Source organism: Melitaea cinxia, chromosome 5 (genome assembly GCF_905220565.1).
Source record: "Melitaea cinxia chromosome 5, ilMelCinx1.1, whole genome shotgun sequence".
Classification (NCBI taxonomy): Eukaryota; Metazoa; Arthropoda; class Insecta; order Lepidoptera; family Nymphalidae; genus Melitaea; species Melitaea cinxia.
Genome location: NC_059398.1, coordinates 14,908,685 through 14,931,209, shown reverse-complemented (window position 1 = coordinate 14,931,209; position 22,525 = coordinate 14,908,685). Strand labels below are relative to the sequence as shown.

Sequence of the window (22,525 nt, the reverse complement as noted above, 5' to 3'; positions counted from 1 at the left end):
ACACCATAGCCAGTATGACATCTAAATGACAGCGACGAATGCAGCGCAAGTTACAATCTAAAATTTACACGACGAAAAAATGAGGCTGTAACACCATGGCAATATCTTTGGACAGTTATAACATGATAATAAACGACTTTCATGCCACCTGCGTAATTTTTTTTTATTTTTTATTCTACAACATCAAAATATTTCAATATTAAGCTGCCAGTATGGAATTGCACACACGGAAGAGAAGGAGAAAGATTCTCACTTTCATCTACACCGACTTGACATTTATGTCTGAGATCAAATTTTGAGTAAACAATTTAATGCCCAAAACTAATATTCTTATGGCCTCATTCACACCCCATACATGAAATATTAAAACTAAATACGAATTACGCGAAATGTGTCGAGGAAAGTCTCTCGCTCTCTACAATATCATAATGAGTATAATTGTTAAATTATGCTGAGATTAACATTGAAACTTAAAAAATATAGAATCTTGAAAAAAAAGTATTAAGTTGTCTATCTATATAAATATTATTTTATATCACATCAACAGCGCATGCCACGCAAGTTCCAGACCTTTAGCCTTGCACCATATACTAAAAACTTATTAAAGCATATTTTCAACTTATTAGGAAGTCAGTCAGAAGGTCAGTCAATTTTGAGTGAAAATTTTCTGGCTACATGCTACCATTTCTGAACAATCTGCAAGAGGCAAATTTACTTTAGTTGTAAAATGTTCTCCTATTACATCTAAAGCAAGAACGAGTACAAATCTTTGGTTATACAATTAATATTAATAATTACTATTCTGTCAACAATAACAACATTTCAATGCTGGTTCACAGTCTATCAAGTCTTCATTTCAGAGATGATTGAATCATCATATTCTAAGTCCAAGTCCAAGGACTTATCTTTAATTTCGCATCTATTTAGAAATGTATACATAATAAGTAATAATATAGAACAAAAATAGAGCATGTAACCAGTTTAAAAAAAAAAAAACAAATTATATTTTTATTGCTAGATGTGATTTCCTCAGATTTAGTAAAGTACTTGTAGACAAAATTGTTTATCAAAAGCACTAATAGATTAACACTAATAGCTATATTTTACTCACATCGCAACATTAAATTTATTCAAGAGGCATCTTTTTTCATAGAAAATAAATACACATTTAAAGTTTAAGTTTTAAAGCACTTATTCCAATTTTCATTCATATCACTAAATTGTACGATAATACAACAGACGTTTTAAAACAGTACTGAAGTTGAAGCAGACATTTAAAAAAGACAAACATTTCCTTTATAATTTGGGCGTAAAGCTGGCCATTTACAGGAAATGTTTCATAAAGCGCAAATTACAGGTGCACATATTTGCGCATTAACAGAAATAATTAAAACATGGTCTTTAAGAGTATCTCAGCATTTTCCTTATAGGATATGAGTAATTTTTTGCATAATTTTTTGTAGTATTTTTTTGAGATTTTTTTATACTATTTGGTCGGCAAACAAGCGTACGGCTCATCTGGTGGTAAGCGAGTAATGTAGCTTATAGACTTCTGCAACACTATAAGCATCGTAAGCGCATTGCCGACCCTACTCCCAATTCCCCCCAGAATTTTTCGTTTAACCTGACTTTACTTATAACCCGGATCAAACATATTGGTACATCCTTAAAAAAAATAAAGAGCGCCTTTTAAAAAAAGCCCATTTACAAGATTTAATTTAAAGTAAGCTTCAATAAATGGAAATTATATACTAGAATCTCTAAATTATTTAAATTAAAAAGAGTACATATTTCTTCTACTTTATAAGATACAAAACGGTATAGCGGGACCGATAAAAGTTAGCCGTTAAGATTTAATGTCGGTACTCACGTCGATTTTCATGCTGTTTCTTTAGATAGTCGTAAGAGGATTGGTACGAATAGTGCGGCTCCTGCGGGAAGTGCGGCTCGTGGGGGTAGAAAGACTCTTCCGGGTAGTTCGGCTGATGTGCGTTTTGCGCTTGGTGCGGATAGTGCGCTTGGTGCGGGTAGTGCGTATGGTGCGGGTAATTCGCTTGGTGCAAGTAGTGGGCTTGTTGCAGGTAGTGCGCTTGTTGCGGATAGTGCGCTTGCTGCGAGTAGTGCGCTTGTTGCGAGTAGCGCGCTTGCTGTGGGTAGTTTTCTTGCTGTGGGTAGTTTTCTTGCTGTGGGTCGTTTTCTTGCTGTGGGTAGTTTTCTTGCTGTGGGTAGTTTTCTTGCTGTGGGTAATGCGCTTGCTGAGGGTAGTGCGCTTGCTGTGGGTAGTGCGCTTGCTGTGGGTAGCGCCCGTGGCGGCGTTGGTGTCAGTCGGCACGCGGATCCCGCGCCGGGCTCCACGGCTGCACAGGCGGCGCCTCGTCACACTCCACCACGTTACCGCCCTCCAAAGATAGACTGTTTAGCAGCATGTCGAACAGCGTGTCCTGCGGAATAATATCGTACATCATTACTGTGTAAAATTATAGGCTAAAAGTTTTATTACATTTAATAAAAAATAACATTAAAAATTATAAAAGTTTATTCGCTAAAATAGGAAATAAGCAAATTAAAATAATAAGTTGATGCGAGGAAAGTGGACTAATATTCAAGAATTATTTACTATATTATTAGCTAATAAGAAAAAAATGTTTCAAATACATGTATACTTTTTACTTAATAAATAGCCGCCGGAACTTTGTTATTTTTTTTTTTTTTGCAAAAATTTGACTTATTACTAAAGGTGCAAAGCGTGCATAACATTAAAGACCATCATGCAATATCGTGTTAGTGGCGGGTATTACGTTGTAGTCGAGAATGACCTCGACGTCGTCGGTGTCGCTGAGCGAGGAGGCGGAGGGCCAGTAGCAGTCGCGGAGCGCCGCGCCGCCCGCCGCGCCTGCGGGCCCGGCCGCCGCGCCCGACCAGCCGCCTGCTCCTGAATGGGTGATATAAAATATGAGTTAACGATTATACTATACTAATTAATTAACAAATTCACTATTAATTAGCTATCAAAAGTCTGCTCATATACACTCGTTGCACCAGCGAAATTTAATTGTGCAAAACATATAATATTTTATACTGAAAACTATATATTTATATTTTATAGAGTACAAAGACATACAAAGAAGCAGACATTACACTAAAATTAAACTTTACATTATTATTTAATAAAACACTTTTTTCGGATTTTATCGCGGTTTATTGTTAACTTTTGATTCCCGACGTTTCGGATACTTTACAGCAACCATGGTCACGGGAGGACATTTACATTATTAGTCAAAATAATAAATTGTAAATCACGTTTGTAAGTTACTCTATGCAAAAAAAAATTGATTGATCCTTTGGATGCCTACGATGGAACGCCGTACTTTTTAGTGATTAATTTATAGTGACTAACAAACAATAAAAAAATCACAATACGATTAATGTGAAGTATATCTCCATTATAGTAACAATTTTTTTTCAAAGACTCGGACTTAAAAAGCATTAATTTCGTCAGAATAAAAAAAAATAAAGACCTTCTTTCTTGTGGTCAGCCAACGAGGTCGTATCCCGCTCGGAGGGCGGGTCGCGCGGCAGTTGCCCGGGGGACAGCGGGGCGCGAGCGCGGGGCGGGCGGCGCGCGGCCCGGGGCGGGCGGGGCAGCGCCCCCGAGCTGCGAGCCGTCTCGCCCTGCGATGATGACCAGTTGCGCTTGGGCCCTGCGAGACACCGGCACATCTTGCTATCGTTTGTCTTGGTTTGATTGGAACATTTACAGCCCGCAAAATATGGTACAAACTACTACATATAGTCGGAATGTGTAACATTTCAACGACATTTTATTGAAGTAAGGCACAGTAGTATATATCCTGCTAAAATTCTAGACCAGCCCGAAGAAGAAAGTACCTCACATTTACAGAAACCCACAGATAAATAAAATCTGCTCTCAAGTAGTGTCGTGTTACTGTGGTGAGTAAGGTGGCCAGGGTTTCTGGGAAGTTTCGGAGATGGGGTCGGCAACGCGCTTGCGAGGCTTCTGGTGTTGCAGACGTCTCTAGGTTATAGTAACCGCTTACCACCAGGCAGGCCTAAAGGGTAGTTTACACTTTGATTAGTATGAATACAAGTGCTTAGTACAGGTGCTTAGTGCAGGTGCTTAATGATTGGTACAAACACTGTGTGGACTGCAGCTGGTTAGTGCGAGTGAATAGTAATCAGTATACTCAAGTGAATAGAAACGTGTTCTATTTTTTTGCGAGTAGCTCCGTCCCGCGCGTCTTTCCTTCCCCTTGACTCGCAACTTGTCTGGCTAAACACGTTTGGACATGCTTGTTTAGTGATTAGTGTTTAACTTTGTTGCGCGAACGACACTCGCTGTGTTTTTTAGCATTATTGTAGCATTATTTAGAATAAATACTATTTAGAAATGTCAAAGTGGACCGAAGATACGACTTATAAAGTTGTACAGGAGTATCTAGAACTTGAATGTCTTTATATAATTGTAAAGACCCTAAATATAATCCAGTCCATACTTGCTGTTCGACGTCGACGAATTTTACTAAACGCAGGAGCTAAACAGTATTGAACACAACTACACTAAGGACTCGCAATTACTAAACACCTGCACTCACACTAACCAAAGTGTAAACTAGCCTTTAAGCTTACCTAGTTGTATAAAATAAAATCAGTCACATAGTTTATGAAGCTTGGTCTAAAACCGCGCTCAGGCGATCATCAGCACCGATGTGCCAGATAGATCCAGTAAGTAAGAGGCCATTCCCTCACCGGTGCGGGCGCTGCGCGGACACTTGGGCGTGAGTCCGTTGATGCGCATGAGGTTGAGCAGCAGCATGTCGGTGTGCGCGGCGGTCGACAGCTGCGGGTCGTCGAGGCGCGCGGGCGGGGCGGGCGGGGCGGGCGGGGCGGGCGGCGCGTGCGGGGCGGGGGCGCGCGCGGGCGACGCGGGCGGGCCGGGCGACACGGGCCCGTCGCTGCCGGCCGGCGTCACGCCGCGCCCGTGCACGGCGCACAGCAGGCGGCTCAGGATGTCGCCCGCGTCGCTGGAGCGCCTGCCGCACGCGCCCTCTATGTCGTTTTCACCTGCCAAATACAGTTTAAGTAAATTACTTAACAGTTACTATTGTTATAGACCTCATATCACTAAGGCGGCAAACGAGCGTGCGGCCTACCTTGTTTTAAATGGTTATCGTAGCTTATAGACACCTGCTACAAAAGCAGCACCGCCAACGCGATGCCGCCCACACCCCCGGACCCTCCTCAAGGGCTCGGGGTACCTTACTCACCACAGGAACACAACACTGCTTTAGAATAGTATTAAGCTGTTGTCTTTTATAAGGTTGAGATTATATTATTATTTTCCCCATATTTCCCCAGTCGGTCTGTTCTAGCTTTTAAGCACAACATTTCCTGCTATGCTTTACCTGCTTCGATTTTGTTGAAAACATACCTCAATAAAATATGTAAGATGTACAAAAATATTGATAATTCGAAATTAATTCAGTTACTTACTGGAAAGATGTATAAACACTGTGTGAGTAATGTAAACGAGTTGTGAAATTAAAATATTTATTAAAAACATTAACAATAAAATAAACAAAACAACATAGCAAGGTTTGCATTTTATTCAACTTTTACATGTTGACGCTTTCTAATAAGTATCTGGATTCTCTTGCGAAAATTTGAAATTTCTTTTAATGCAAATAAAATAATTTGTTACAATTAAATGAATAAAGAACATAAAATTTACTTCTAATAATAACAATATAAATAAATTAATTACAAGACTGTCCTTTGAATTTATTATGACGTTACTTTATAACTGTTATTAAATTATTCCTAGTACATTCAAGTTATTTTAAAAATAAACTTGTATGTAGTTTTACAAAGACAACTATAATAAATAACATTAGCAACTCCTATAAATACTGAAATGATTTACAGAAACATAAAGTACGGACGCGGAGTACGAAGAATTTCGTACATTGACCCCTCATCTTTTGTCTTTGTCGCTCGCGTATAAACATGTTGCCGTTGCGCTCACACGTAGTGACAGCCGTATTCACAGATTGTCAACCTTTTTTCTTTTATTTTTTTACCAAATTTAAGTCACAAGATTCGTCGTTTTTCATTTAACTCAAAAGTTAACAATGCTTATATTAAACGCGAATGTGTGTTTATTCGTGTCTTTTTTCACACAGCAACAGATCTAAGATTTTTTTGCATATACAAAGTATAGCCACCAAATTGTACACATGGTGATATATATATATATGTTATTTTCTATGATTAAACAAAAAATATTTTATTCTGTGACTAGACCGATCCACGGACAGACAGCGTAGATTTAGTGTAGTGTGCAAAAAACGAGTTCTAAGACATCCCAAATTCTAAACTCTACTAATTTTTTAAAGACACTTTACGAAGGTACTTTATATAAAAATTTTGAGAGCCACTGGCAGTAGGCAAAAAGGTCATTGTACGAAATTCTTCGTGCTCCGCGTCCGTACTATAGTAACAAAAATATTTTACAAATTTTTGCCTAGTCCGCACGGAAATAGTAATTTAGTCAAGTTTCACGTAATTTTGTCACTAAATATGTTTCAACACAAAAAGTAGTCGATTTAATCCAAATTTTTTTCCACCATTGCCACAACTCATCAAATCACGAACGAAAAAATCCAAATCTAAGATTTTAGTTAATTTAATTGGTAAAACGTCATTAACTTCGATACGAAATTAATTGATCCAGTGCGAACTAAGTTCTCGGGCTAAGCTTTAGTGAGTCACACTAGTGCTTGTACAGCGCGTGTATTTGTGCGGGTGCGTGTGTATGTGCGCGAGTGCGAGAGCGTGTGTGTGCGCGAGTGCGAGTGCGTGTGTGTGCGCGAGTGCGTATGCGTGTTGTGGACAAGTTCGTGCGAGTCAGTGGTCGTGGTAGGGGCGCGCGTGGGCGCGGCAGTGCACGCGGTAGGGGCGGTAGGCGCGGCAGGCGCGCACAGTGCGGTGCTCGGGCCGCGCCTCGCACCACGAGCACGACGAGCGCTCTGGGGACAGGACGAGGACGGGAACGAGGGCGGGAAATGGATGGGAAGCTACCGAGCGGCTCTACTACGACTGAGAAGCCCTTATTGGTTAGACTACAATTGATACAAAAACCAATCATAATCGTATGCAACTAAGGATCAAAAGAATATGCAGTTATAACGATTTAAACTAACTTAATTTTAATTTAACAGAAACTTGCCAGAAATGTAACACGTACTGTTTACTTCGGAGGCTCTTTACTAGTCATGTGTAATTTAGCCTTTATATATATATACACAACCGTAAGTCATTTTCAATTCCTACATAGTATCTAAACACTATGACAAAGGATTTGTTGATTTCGAATTTTGTTCTTGGATCTAGAAGGAACAGTATTTAGCGCAAATTTGCGATGGTAGAAATCACAAAAGTGACAAAAATTTTGTCTTTTTTATACGATATAATGTTTAAGGTTACAACAAAAATAATACGTGGCACAAAGTTTACTTTAATGGATAGTTTACCTGACATTGTCTCTTCATCGACATCGTTCTCCTCATTGGAGTTCTCGTCTATGTGGTTCGTGCTGTTGTCGTCTACAAAGCCGTCGAGTTCGCTGAACATTAAATCCTAACAAAACGCACAAAATGTTTAATGTATAGCTGAGAAATTTTATTTGTTTAGAACTGGATAAATTTGATACTTAAAAAATTTATTCATATAAACTATTTCTGTTGTCTAGCATAATGTAGATCTATGTTGCTCTCGAGGTTCATTTCATTACACGTGATGAAAAATTTGTAAGGACATAAGCAGACAATTTGTCACATTAAAGGACTTCTGTTTTGAAAAATTCTCAACTCCAAAGTGTTTTTAACACATATTAGACAATTTTGATTAATCAATAACGTATTTTCATATCATAATATTATCTACAGATTACAGGGTTCACTTTTATACATATGCATATACTAAATTTATCTATATAAAATTACTAACTTAAGAAGATTTTTAAATAAACTGAATTATAATACTAGCTTAATATTAGAGCTTAAATATTACAGAGTTAAATGATTGCAATTCGTACGATTAATGGTCAAATATAATCTTCAACACTAAAGTTCCCGAAACAGCAAGTCATAACAAAAAACGATTCGACTCACCCCTGTATCACTGCTGGACTCGGAGACGGGCTGCGCCGCCGGCTCGGGGCTTGCGGCGGCGTCCTCGGCCTTCGCCGCCGCCTCACCGGCCGCCCCGCCGGACAGCTCGGGCGATGATAGTGAGGAGCATAGCGCTGCCGCGCCGGCAGCACCGGCCGCACTAGCACTCGCAGCGCTCGCCCCGCTCGCTTCCGTAGCCGGTGAGCTGGCCACGGCTGAAAGATAAGATGAAGTGATGGGATAAAATAATTTCTATCTATATTTAAAAAGCAATTACTAACTCCGTTCTTGTCGATTTCTTGTCATAGTGCCTCGGAGAGCACCTCAAATTGTTGGTCCAGATTCTTATCATATACACATGTTAGCGATCTTTACTCAAAGTAGGGATTATATCCGCCAACTCGCAGCAGGGTCACATGGAGCACCAGCCGTGTGAGCGTGTGCGGCGAGCGCCCGTACCGACGAGCGGCGACTCCGCGGCGGCGACGCGGTCGAGGCGCGCGCGCGGCCGCGGCGCCCGCGCCGGCGCCGCCGCGCTCAGCAGCGAGTGCAGGCTCACCAGCGCCAGGCTGTCGCCCTGCAGCGCGCCGCCCGACCTGCGCCGAGCGCGGTAGCGCACATTAGCGTCGCCATTTAACGAGAGCTCGTTACTCTGTAGCCTACAGATCATTATTATATTATATATATTTAATGATGGATGTTTGGTTGCAATAAAGTGTCAATGTCATGAAAATTTTGCAAAATCGTCAAATTTTAAGTAAGAACAGCAATTTTAACTTGTTACATTTTATACTGTATTTTTTAATAGATCTCGCAAACGTATATTGTTTGATATTTTGACCACAACGGCCCCGAGCCGTCTCGTTGCCGGATGAAGATGTCTAGTACGAATCATGCATCACAAAATCGAGGTCTCACGTAGCCGTGAGTACGAGAACTCCCTTGGGAATGAATGTAACCTGGAAGTGGAGGGCATGTTGTAGGGCGAGTCGAGCGCGTGTTGCGTGGAGTTCCGCGCGCGCTCGGCCGCGAACTCGGCGCAGCAGGCCCCGGCGCGCTCCTCGAACATCCCCGTGTTCAGCACTCCTGCGAGGGGAGCTATCGTTGGCGACCGTTATTATTCTCAAAAAACAAACGGTTCACGGATACTTTACTTTTTATATTATAGTCTTAAATGTTTCGATACGCAATTTATGTACTTTTTTATGTATTATATTTTAATATATGCGACAGCGACGTTCGAGTGATTTATTTATTATAATACATTATAGTGCAAAAAAATGTGATACAATAATTGTGCACTTTGACAAGCACGTGCAGTATTTGACGCACACAGCAACGAGTATCGAAATGACTTGAAATACGTATAAAGTTAAATAGCAGTAGCCGCAGTAAGGCAGTAAGACCCACCCGGGCCGGTGAACTTCCAGTGCGAGCCGTAGCCGAGCGGCTGCGCGAGCGCGCCGGGCTTGTCGTGCGCGGGCCCGTCCGCGCCGCGCGGCTCGCCCGGCCGCGCCGCCGGCGAGTTGCGCGACACCTCCAGCGTCAGGCGCTGCGGCGAGTGACGCACGGGGGCGGAAGCGGCCATCAAATGTTCATGTGGACACGTGGAACGAGATTGTTGTTGGCTTTTGTGAATTGGCAATTAAATACTTGGCAAAAAAATTATTTTTAATGTGACAAGGTTTCACTTCCTAATAATATTCATCAGTTGCTAAAAATGTCTTAATTATTCATACTATAGTCTCACATATAGGTTCCAACAGAGACATCTTTATAGCAACCTAATTTTACAGTGTTATTTATATCAAACTAAAGGGTATTAATTTTAAGACATACAAAGCAACATAAATTTCTATTGTAGTATAAAAATAATTGAAATTAGTATAATTTCACAATAACAATAAATTACCTCTTTTAGATCATTAATCTGCAGGATGTGCTGGTTCTGCATTGTAATGAGCTGGTTAATATACCACTGCTGGTCACGACATCTCTGATAGAACGTGGGCGGCCGGACTTGGAACCTAAGCGTCACATTTATAAAAACTATTATATTTACACTCAAAAAATTTAATATTTTTATAATTTGGTGTTTATTTATTGAAATCTTTTTTTTAAATCAAATAAAAAGATATACATATTCTATAATCGATGTTTTGTTAAACCACATATCTAACCATAACTGTTTTGTGGATTGAATCGTAACAATATTAATAGGTTTTATTTTATAACGCAAAAATTTAAAAGTTATTATGAATTTCGATTCTCCAAACAATAAATAAACCAGCCTCTACTCTCAGCACTCCATCTCTCCACTTTTGATAGGTGTCCACGATAATGTTAGTCACTATACATAGTTTGTTGACTCCTGTCAACACCTATCTAATTGTAATTCTTATTTTGACCCAATATTTCCCCCATTGCACGTTCAAACGCACCTTAAGATGAGCGTATCAGTGTCAGGGTTGAGGTAGCCCTCGCTGGCGAGCAGGTCGAGCCTGAAGAACCGGTTGTAGCCCCAACACTCGCCCACCTCGAAGTCAGACGCGAACTCACGCACGATGTTCTTGGATGGGTCGCGAGACACCTGGTGTAGCATTTCCACGCGATACTCGTACCTGTTCAAACTTCCTAATCAGTTCTTTGACGAACAGTAATGTGGATGACAGACTTTTCAAAGACTCCATTGTCTATATCTGGCACTGACTTTTATAGTCTATTCGGGTTAAGAAATTAGTAAAACATCGCTGTCTCTTATTGTTAGCTTACACTTGACCTCAAATCTTGACCAATTAAATCTTAATTAGAACGAGCGTGTAAACTGACCAGTCGATGTCAGCTCTTCAGACAAGCGTTCTAGTTTAGTACAATTTAATTGGTCAAAGGGCGTGACTAAGCTAAGTTATAGCTATAAGTCACTATTTATTAATACGAATAGACTATAGTTTCATCGTGGTAACTATTAATTTTTTTGGCTAAATTTAAATGTACAAATAAATAAAACTAATGAGGCACGAAAATAACTAAGAGTGAAAAAACAAAAAATAAATAAATTGTCGATTTTGTTTTTACGATATCTTTATGACTAATGAGAATTAATTAGAACGGCATTTATTATTTTATTGTAACAGTGTAATGATTGTATTTTTAAATTAAATGAAACATGAATGTTCTAAATGTTATTTTATGATTAACATTCTAGCGAGAGAGTTATAGATATTTTTTTCAGCTACAATGCTTCAGCCAGAACCTATTAACTTTAAGCAGAAGCATAGAGGCTAAGATGATTAAACATAAACATCTAATAGAAAGTCGGCGAGATATATGTAGTAACCAGAACAAAGAAATTTAATTTACTGTGAGAATACTATAGGTACATGATTTTTGTTTTTTTTTTCCTTTTTTAGCAGTATACATATAAAATTATATATGAAGAATATGACATACAATGATAAGCTTTATCTTATCGGATTTTAACAAAGCTTTACCACAACTGAAAAAAATTATTGAATGGGAAAACTATCTCATATTCGCAGATAACATCGAAAGACAACATAAAATTACATCTCTATGTTGGACAAAATAAAAAAACTGTTTCTTTTTTAATAAAAACTAAATAAGTAATACTCAAATCTAATTTTTCTATCGTACCACCAAGACAGTGGTAGCTTCTAGTAATTAAATTGTGACTAGAACATTTATTTATTTTTGTCATAAATTATAAAAAAAAAATATCCAACAGCTGATTTATTTAGTGTCTTTCGAAGATAACCTGTGTTTTAAGTAATTAATGAATTTCACAACAACTAGTGTATTTACATAAATCATCAACTCACTTTTAATGTATTTATATTATTTATATTTGATATGTAAATCATTAATTCAATAACTCATCGAAATAAGAATTTACTTAAAATGTCACATTAATTAAATAAATAAATAAATATATTATAACATACACACACACGGTCATTTGTTCCTACGGTAAGCAACTTAATACTTGTGTTATAGGTACCAGCCGACTGTTATAGCTATTTTTTTATATAAATATACGTAGAAATAATACATATATGAATAAATACAAATATTATACCCAGACTCAGGCGGAAATCGAACCCGCAACCCGTGGGTATTAAATAACAATAATCTTAATGGGATGAAAGAGTCTATTGTGTATGTATAAATAGTATCTATGCATTAAATTTTGCAGCCACACCACTATTACTTAAGTTACCAAGGTTTATAAGCAACATTTAATAACAAGAGGTCATTTTTTAACGTTTAATGTTATTGTTGTTTTGTAACTTTACTTCAACATAGCAACAAGGTTTGTTTTTTTATAAAATAAAATTATTTTATATAAATATTACATTTTAAGCCATTCCATAAAATTCTTTGAAGGTTTTGTTTTAATAAGTTTGTTATTTTTGTTATTGGCGGTAAGGATGGAAGATGAGTCTTTCAAGGTTCTAAAGTTATTATTCAAATTTTTATTGACTATAAGTAACAGAAGTGTGGATGCGCCATGTTATTCAGTCAACGAAAAAATAAATGTTAGCATTTCAGTTGTTTTACAGCACAATACAATCAGCGGAACCAGCACACAAAGTCGAAGTCGGTAGAAACCAGCATGCTGCACACAGATCGGCACACTACTGCTATGTAACGGTCTCCGACTCACCTCTTGCCTACCCTGAACATAGCAGCGATTGCAATACGAAACACTTTGTTACTTGCACTTATTAGTATATTTATTTCAAATTTTCACATATTCCAATTGTTTCATTTAAATTGTAGATGAAATCACAATTACAGGGTACAATTTTTTAAACATTTTATTAGAATAAAAAATAAAAAATTTAAATCAGGATTGAAAATTTTCTTTATTTAGTATTGTTTAAAGATATTTAATAAATTAATGGACTATTACAGACAAACAAACTATGTGATTGTCATCATCTAATAACCATCGCAACTAATTAAAAAAGTTACACATTTAATGCAAGTTTCTTAACAATCATAACCAACTCGGTTGTTAAGCAGACGCTATTGATTTTAACAGATTACATAGTTTTCTTAAATGCAGTTAAGTCGAAACACTTGTAATTTAAATTATACACCAGTAAATAGTTTATTGCTTATTATGGATGTCTCAATCATGCCAGTGATTATTGATTACATGTAATTAAAAAGTACCAGGCGCACATTACTGTTACAGAGATATAGAACAGACCGGCGCTAGGTTAAACGGGAAACTCGTAGATCTAGCAAATAGTAGCAAAAGTACATAACTGACTTAGAGACATTTAGTGGGACGGCTTTAAATTAAACGGGACGATAACTCATAGATGTAACAAAAAGTACCAGCAGTACAAAACTAACTTAAGCCCAATTCCTATATTCAGAAAAAGAACCGTTTTGCTAACGAAATATATAATTTTGAAAACAACATTTTCCAAACTAGTTAATAGGAATTAAGGAATGTGTCTAGTGGTCTAGGACAAGTAAACACTGAGTTAAAGTGGGAAAAGTAACTCATAGACACCACAACATAACAAAATGTACCAGGAGTATATAACTTAGTCAAAACTCTAGGAAGGGCCAATATTAAATTAAGGGGAAAAGTAACTCGTAGATTGTAAAACTAATGTGCTACGAGTACATTTAGATATCGAATATAATTCGTAAATCTGGCATTAATGTACAAGAGCGCAAAACTAAAACTCCTAATATCTAAGAGCAATTTTAAATGTAACAAAATGTACCAGGAACGCATAATTAACTTGGAGGTCTAGGACTGACCAGGAGTAGATAGCCAACAACGAATTAAAAAGTAACTTATAGATTGTAAACACAGCAAAAAGGGAGTCGGATGTATCAAAAAGTACCAGGAGCGCATAACTAACTTGGAGGTCTCGGGCAGGCCGGCGCTGAGCTCGAGGAAGACGGACAGGTAGTTGCCGCGCACCACGCCGTTCCCGTCCGGGTACACCTTGAGCCGCCAGCAGAGCCCGTTCACGTGCAGCGGCGCCGAGTACACGGGCGCGGCCGCGTGCTGCAGCTGCGTGAAGTTGGCCAGCGGGAACGTGCTGCTGTCGTAGCTCGGGACGATTTCACTGTGGAGTTATGTTTGGTAATTGAAGGCACAAGGCTAAATGTATAAAATCTTTCGATTTTTAAACCTATATCTTTAGTCCTCCATTGGTGTCTTCTTATAACTTTCCCTTCAAATGTTCGATAAGACATTTTTTTTTATATATATGATTTTTTAAAGTTACCACTGGAGAACTTAGTTATATTTTAGCATGTGCTATCCGAACGGTCACCATAGATCAGTCGTATTATTATAATAAAATCTATACAAATAAATAAAATTGGATTATCTGTTTGTAATATTAAAATAACCGCTTGTTAATAAATGCATATGGATGTATACACGGTACATATATCAAAATAACATTTTTTATAATTTTTGTTTTTTATAATTATCTGTCTGTTTGTTCCGGCGAACCTCTGGAACGGCTGGACTTGACGACTTTGACGGGACTTGCACTGGCTGAATAGCTGATATAATTAGGAGTAACCTAGGCTTCTTTTATTTTAGAAATTTATTTATTTTATAACGCAGCGAACTGAACAATAACTTTTTTTTAATTCCACGCGGGCGAAGTCGCGGGCACAGTTAGTCTTACAATACTTTTTTCGTATAGAATTCGTAAGCTGTTAACTTTTACGGATGTTGTTCTACATTTTATAAGAACTTCATTAATATTCTAGTCAAAAAGATAAACCACCGCTTAATCCATCGAATCACCTACATTTTGACGCGCTATTTACATACTAAACGTGAAAGTAACAATATACTCGCCTGTGAAAATCAGCCGGTACGGGCGCGGTAACAAAACTGGCCATCGGTTTCTTGCGCACCTGATGAATCATCTTCGATAGCTCCCCGCTCTTTGCTATCAATTCTGACCTAAAATATGATAAAATTTGATTCAGCTCAAACAATGACCAACAAAAACAGACTTCAATTCAAAGTTAATACAACGTAATTAGACGAAAAAATAGTCAGGAAGTACGCATTACTAGAGATTTAGTAGTTAAGAAGTAGGTAACACATAAAAAAAACAGTTGGATTGAGAGCCTCCTCTTTGTAAGTCTTTTAAAATTACAACGAAGCAATACAATTTTCTGTGAGTATATTGTGCTTACTGTGATTGAGATATTGTCAATAGAACGCAACTAGCTACATAAAAAAGAAAAGAAAACGTACCTCGTGCTGGAGTGTAACTGGTGCTCGATCTCCTGCAACAGATGCTCGAGCTGCTCGGTCTCCTGCGTGAGGCCGTTCTTCTGACCCATGAGTGTGAGGAGTTTAGCCTTCAGCGCGGAGTCCAGACGCGATATCATCAGCTCAACGGCGTTACGAATCTCGCGAACGCGCTCGTCCTTGGCAGCGCGCACGGATTCGACATTTCGTTCCTAAAATGGTTTTATTGGTCTTTAACTGAGGTAGGGCACAGCAGGAATTTCCTGCTCAAAATATGGAGCAGCCCGACTGGGGTAGTACCTCGACCTTACAGAAGATCACAGCAAAATAATACTGTTTTCAAGCAGTTGATTGATTGAAGATTGTGTTCCTGTTGGTGAGTAAGGTGACCAGAGCTCCTGGGGGGATTGGGTCGGCAACGCGCTTGCGATGCTTCTGGTGTTGCAGGTATCTCTAAGCTACGGTAATCGCTTACCATCTGGTGAGCCGTACGCTTGTTTGCCGACCTAGTGACATAAAAAAAAGGCTCCTTTAGGCACGCTTGACTTGGGGAGTAATTTGATGAATGCGTGACGAGAGTCTTACGAAAGAGTGAGAGGGAGATATATATGTTAGATTTATTTATTTATTTATTTATTTATTTATTACAGTTTACATTTATTGCACTTACAGTTTACAACCAAGGCGTACAATAAACAAGCATAAATTAATAACACTACAACAAATACATTAAAGAAATAACAATTTATCTTATAATACGAGTATACACATTAACATAATTCTAAATACTTAAAGCAAGATTTAACAAATTCAGACGAATTCATAGCGAATATATCAGTACTACTATTGGAGGCCAACATATTATTAAGTAAGCGAAGGGCTGACTGCGTTGGGGCGCTCCGAGCAGCTTGCGTCCGCACACACTCCACCGCGAACAGCGGCCGGGAGCGCCTCATGACCGTACAGCGCGGTGCGCATATACCACATGCCCCCAATGTCGTAGGGTTATCTATTTTATTATTTAGTAAATGGTAGTAGTGGAGCATAAGGGCACACTTTCGCCTTAGCTCAAGAGTATCCAAGCCCACCATACCATTCACATAAAGAGAGGGATACAAATAAGGATAGTAACCATATAGTTTAAAGAACAAATAACGGGCAAACTTTTTTTGCACTCGCTCAACTAAGGTTTTATAAAGTTTTTCGTGTGGATTCCAGATTAAAGCATTGTATTCCAATGTACTGCGAATAAAAGCAAAGTATAATATTAAAATTGATTCTTTGTTAGAGAATCTTGCTGATTGTCTTATAACAAACCCAAGTGCTTTGTACGCTTTTTGACACGTTAATTTAATGTGGTGATTGAATGTTAACGCCGAATCAAAGATTATACCTAGATCACGTATACTATCTACTCTAGACAAAGCTTCGCCGTCGACGGTGTACGTGAAGGAGATCGGGGAATGGGACCGAGTATACGTTACAATTTTACATTTAGATGTATTAAATGCTAATTGATTGTCTCTGCTCCAGGCACAAACATTATGTATGTCATTTTGAAACGCATCGCAATCATTATTGCCTTCAATAGTCATAAACAACTTTAGGTCGTCAGCGAACATCAGACATTGGGTTCTTTTGAGTACTTCTGGAAGGTCGTTAATCATGATGAGAAATTGGGTAGGACCTAAAGTACTACCCTGGCTTACACCAGAAAGTACAAAGTACGGATCAGACCGATAAAACCCAAGTTGGACGTATTGAACGCGGTTTGTGAAATAATTTGCAAAGAACTTTAATAAAGTGGGTGTAAAACCTAATTTTGAAAACTTATTTAAAAGAATATCAATATTTACGCGGTCAAACGCTTTTTGAAAGTCAAAGTAGGCAACGTCAACTTGTTTTCTTCTGTCTAAAGCCCTTGCACTGTAGTCGGTAAAATTAATAAGGTTCGTGGTAGTTGAGCGGCGGGCGCGAAAACCGTGCTGTGAGTCTGACAGTCGGGACTGGATTTGAGCAGTGATATGACAATTTAATATTGTTTCCAAAACTTTTGCAAAGCCTGATAAAATAGCTATAGGTCTATAGTTATCTATTCTAGATTTATTACCACTCTTAAGTACTGGTGTTACTCGAGATAATTTCCAAGCAGTCGGATATTTTTCGGATGATAGTGACAGATTAAAGATAAAGTGAAGAGGGCCCTGAAAAACAGACAGACAGTCCTTTATAAGATATGAAGGAATACCATCCGGACCTGCTGTCGAACGGGGCTTAAGGCGCCTAACTGCGGTACGGATGTCAGCCTCAGATATGTAACTTACAGAAACACACGCAGATGGGATACCAGGTACTGAACAAATTTCATTCATATCTAATCTAGGTTTTGCGGGTAGGAATACCGACCTAAAATAGGTTGCGAAAGCATTAGCAGCGTTTAATCCCGAAACTACATTGCCATTAATCTCATAGTCTGTACATAAATTATTAGATGCACGCTGATTTTTAACGAAGTCCCAGAATTTAGAAGGATTATCTTTCAAGTTAATTTCCAATGTATGTACATAATTTGAAAAAGCACTATTAATTAAAATTTTAGTCATTGTTCGATAAAACTTAAACATTTCTCTATTAAATTCCTGCCCGCTGTGCTTATATTTCTTTAAATGAAAATACTTGTTTTTAATAGTACGTATAATCTCAGGTGTGAACCATGTCGGATAATTATAACGTGATGTATTTAGCGTTACTTTTTTTTTAGGAACACATCTATCAAAGCAGTCATACAAAATTTTATAGAATGTGTCAACAGCCTTATTAACATCCTGATTATTATATACATCGTTCCAATCTAATAATTCGAGATGCATGTACAGATTATTAAGGTCGGCCCTATGAAAATTCCATGCATTACAATTTGCCGTTATTTTATTATCTATTTTTTTTTCTATATTCGATTCCTTATTATAATAATCAAATTGCACTAGTAAAGGGGGGTGATATTTATCTATAGGGACAAGTGGTAATATATCACTCCTGAGATATATATTGTTCTTGATATTACATAAAACCAAATCTAATATACCTCCAGTAGCGTTAACGATGGTGTTAAGTTGAGTCAAATTACAAAACGATACCATGTTATTATAGTTTACAATGACATTTTGACTTGCAGAATTTAAATTAAAATCTCCAAATATTAAAATTTTATTTTGCGGGTATTTGGAACACAAGTCTTCTAATAAATCAAAATATTTACAGAAAGTTTCATCTTTGGAGCTAGGAGGTATATATAATACACAACATATAAAAGTTAAAGACTTAATTCTAACGAATGCCGCAATCGCCTCAAGGGTAACATAGTTATCACCTAAACAAATAATATCAATTTTATATTTATCCCGGACAGCCAACATAACACCTCCCCAGCCGGAATCATTGGCCCGATCTTTTCGCACTATTGTATATCCTTTAGGGAATAATTCGGAATCACTAATAGTACTGTTTAAAAAAGTTTCCGTCAAAGCATATACATCATAATTTTCACTAATCACTGAGATTTTACATACGTCTAATTTCGAACGTAGCCCCCGTACATTTTGGTAAAAGATGGTTAAGTACTTTACATTACGACACTTGTGAGGTTTTTTCTTTACGAAATCCATTACGCCACGGTTTAATATGCACATTCTCAGCCCAGTGTTCGGGGGACATATAGATATTCATATGTTTGAAAGGCACAGTTAATTTAAAAGACGCATAGTCGCCACGGGACTTTAATTGTTCGACGAAGCAACTATCATCGGGACATATATTTAAAAGATGCCTAATTACTTGTTCAACTGATGAAGCTAAAGAAGTTTTACTTCAGTTACGTGGTCTAAAGCTCACGTTTTTTTTTTATTATTGAAATTGACCTTCAAAGCCATTTGTTTTTGAATAAAAAGTTGGTAAATTATCATAATAATTATATTAAATTATTATTATAACAAGTTGGTAATTTATCATAATAAAGTTATTTGTTACCGGAATAAAATTACAAGTGGGCGTTTCTCCACATTATAATGCTTATTAACTCTCCTCCGGCTATGTAATTAAAATCATTCAGGAAATTACGTGTTTATAGTAATTTCAAATATTACTTAATAAATGTGTACCCAAATTATTATTTTGCATTTGTTATTTAATAGGATTGAACTAACTTCAACTACAATTCTTTCTTTTAGATTAATACTCAGATATACATTAAATATAACTTTTTCTGTCTTCTACTAAGGGATCTTAAAATTTTTTAAATGTTTCGGAAATGTAAAACTGAAAACTCACTCTTTCTGTGAATCGACATTTTGCAGAATTTTCGAAAAAAAGGGTAAAAAATTCATATGATTCTTATATTTATTAGAGTATTTTTAATGTAAACATGACAAACTTAATCCTTAGGCGATGCGATGATAAAAACGTAATGGCGGTACCATATAAAAGAGTTCTTCAGAGCACCCACCATTATTAGTTTAGTTAATAAGTATGTCGGTGGGAATTAAATTTATTCTTTAAAGTCATACGTGCCTCGTTAAATAAAAATAAACTTTTCAATTTTGAATTAAATAAATCGAATTAATTAAATTATGAAATACAAAAAATTTAATTAAGGAATAAAAAAAATCGATAATAAGTTTCTTTTTTATGTCTGGGTTGTCTGGAAGAATTGTCTAATTAGCCGTAAGTCCACCCATTGTACTTCACTGTCTGTAACTATCTTTATGCTTTGTTTGTATTTGTAGTGTATAATAAAGTATAAAGTAAATAATAATAAATATAGCCAGGCCACAAATTTTACAGTCTACCCTTTCGCAATTTTTTTATAATGTACTAAAGTAAATTTAAAATAATTTTCACCCAATTAGCAGATGGGTGAAGTTTGTCTCTATCTCCTACTATACCTTTTGTTAGCAAATACAAAAGCGCATGATGTCATTTTGAGTAAGTGTAAAAAAATGCATAAAACAATACCATTCAAAAGATAATTTAAATTCCACTTGAATTTTCCACATTTTCAATTGCTTCATAAAAATACAGTTCTTTATTAATTATTAGTATTCTACTACTACTACTACTAATACTGGCCGCTGTGGCCTGCTACTACTAATACTGGCCGCTGTGGCCTGGCCGCCAGTGCGCGCTTAGCCTAAGAATAGCGATGTTTGAAAAATATTTAAAAATAAAACTAGTTGGTACAATAACAGTAGTACAATTCCTTGAACCAAGTATTGAGTATGTATTTTTCATGTAATTTAAGGGGTTTATATTTTATTGCATATTTCATTTGGCTAAGTGACTTGTTTTCTTTTCTACATAGGTGTTGTAATAATTAATTTCATCATTTCTATTTTAAACATTAGTGGAAAAACTTAAAAAATTTGCAATATTTAAACATAGCTTCCTGTTATCCATCTTTTAATTGCAAGCCTGATAAAAACAAACCAATGCGCTTATAAAATTTAAGTATTCATATTTTTTTTTAAATCACCTTGAATTATGTAATGTTTGTGAAATGCATTAATTATACATAATTACTTAAATAATGAGCTATTTGGTGTAATTAAAATAATTCATGTAAAATTAACACAATAGAATAAGTAGTAAATATTTATATAAGATTGAAAAGAATTTTAAAGTTTTATACATAAAAAAACATTATGATAATATGGTTAGACATGAAATTAAGAAATTTCTATTTACGTATTTATTTAATGCCTATGTAATATATCATAGCATTGTTTACTTACCACATCCTGAACAAGGCTTATTAACTCCATGAGTCTACGCCGCAGTTGTGATACCTCATCCCTTATCTGAGTGACATGTTGCTCGTAAACCTCTTCTAATGGTTTAAAAGTGTGTCCAGAGTGTGTGCCACCCCATAGGGCACACTGGTGGCATATACAGCGACGGCATGTCCAGCAGTACACTGTTAGCCTCTCTTGGTGTGTTGGACACCTGATGTACGAATATTATCACAACCACTAATATAATAAAGCTGCTTAGTATACAGTTTTAAATTTTGAATAAATATTCTTGCAAAAAGAATGCAAAAAACATAAATTATATAAGATACTAGTACCTGTCCCGAAAACTTTCCCTTTGACAAGCAGAATTGGTTTGTTGCATTGTTTCTATTTGCTGCGTGACTTCTTCCACCCAGCGACAGTTCACCAGCTCATGGAGGTGCAGAGCTGCACGGCAATGGGGGCATTGGGACCTCTGCTCCGTAAGCCATCGCCGCACACAACCGTAGCAACAGAGCTTTGAGCAATGAGGACACAGGTGAGCGTCCACCAGCTTCTCCATACAGATGAAGCACCGGAACACCTCCGCCAACGTCTGTAAACTCCATAATCATCGATCCACACAACACTCGGGTCAAGTTTATCTAACTGTCAACGGAAAGTAGGGCAAATCGATTTACCTCGACGATCTGCTCCTCGCCATTTCCATTCGCTTTTTCTCCCCTCGAAGCCATTTTTTAGAATAACTTTCCGTATCATGGAGTCAATATTTCGTACACCATAATTTAAACATGTTTTGTATTTTTAAATAAACAAAAGTTTCGCAAGACAAGCGTCAACCTAAGAAACCAACAACTTCCGTGTTCGAATCTTGATTCTCGATCGAAATCAAAATAAAAACAAAAAAATCTGAGTTGCTATATTATTTTGGAAAAACTCCTACAACAACATCTCAAAAATGTTTTTTTAAAGACTTCATTAAACTAAGAACAGAATTAGACACTTTTAATAATGGTTTAAACATTTCTATTACTTGTTTAGCTTAAAAACACTTTTATACTAAAATAAAAGCAAACTGTATATTAAATTAAAATTAATAATTTACCCCTTAAATGGGAAATTTAATGCATGTTTTTCTAATGTGGGTATTGATTTATTAAAACTTGTAAGAATTTAGTTGCCATCCTAAATTACTAAACCAATTATGGTTGCCATTAAATTAAAAAAAAAATCTAATTATTAAAAATATATTAGTAAGAAATAGGTAAAAAGCT

The 22,525-nt window shown here is 36.9% G+C and overlaps 1 protein-coding gene across 1 annotated transcript; it reads right to left on the bottom strand.

Moving 5' to 3' along the window:
- Positions 1-1,738: 1,738 nt before the first annotated feature.
- Positions 1,739-21,985, bottom strand: LOC123653871. The gene is made up of 17 exons (XM_045589849.1): positions 21,932-21,985; positions 21,587-21,846; positions 21,252-21,462; positions 15,469-15,677; positions 15,061-15,168; positions 14,099-14,308; positions 10,631-10,810; positions 10,102-10,216; positions 9,600-9,741; positions 9,149-9,275; positions 8,649-8,785; positions 8,178-8,404; positions 7,551-7,656; positions 4,768-5,082; positions 3,519-3,701; positions 2,799-2,932; positions 1,739-2,441 (listed from the first exon to the last, which is right to left on the bottom strand). The coding sequence occupies exons 1-17, from the start codon at positions 21,983-21,985 to the stop codon at positions 2,322-2,324; spliced, it is 2,838 nt and encodes a 945-aa protein (XP_045445805.1). The 3' UTR covers positions 1,739-2,321.
- Between the last annotated feature and the right edge of the window lie 540 nt (positions 21,986-22,525).

Bases quoted from the DNA above. Each gene is read 5' to 3' on its own strand.
- LOC123653871 (XM_045589849.1), bottom strand. From the start codon at position 21,985: ATGGCTTCGAGGGGAGAAAAAGCGAATGGAAATGGCGAGGAGCAGATC. The intron at 8,405-8,648 runs GTACGGGCGCTC...CTTATCTTTCAG, and splicing joins CGCGGAGTCGCCGCTCGTCG to CCGTGGCCAGCTCACCGGCT. The intron at 2,442-2,798 runs GTAATACCCGCC...ATTATTCCGCAG, and splicing joins AGGTCATTCTCGACTACAAC to GACACGCTGTTCGACATGCT.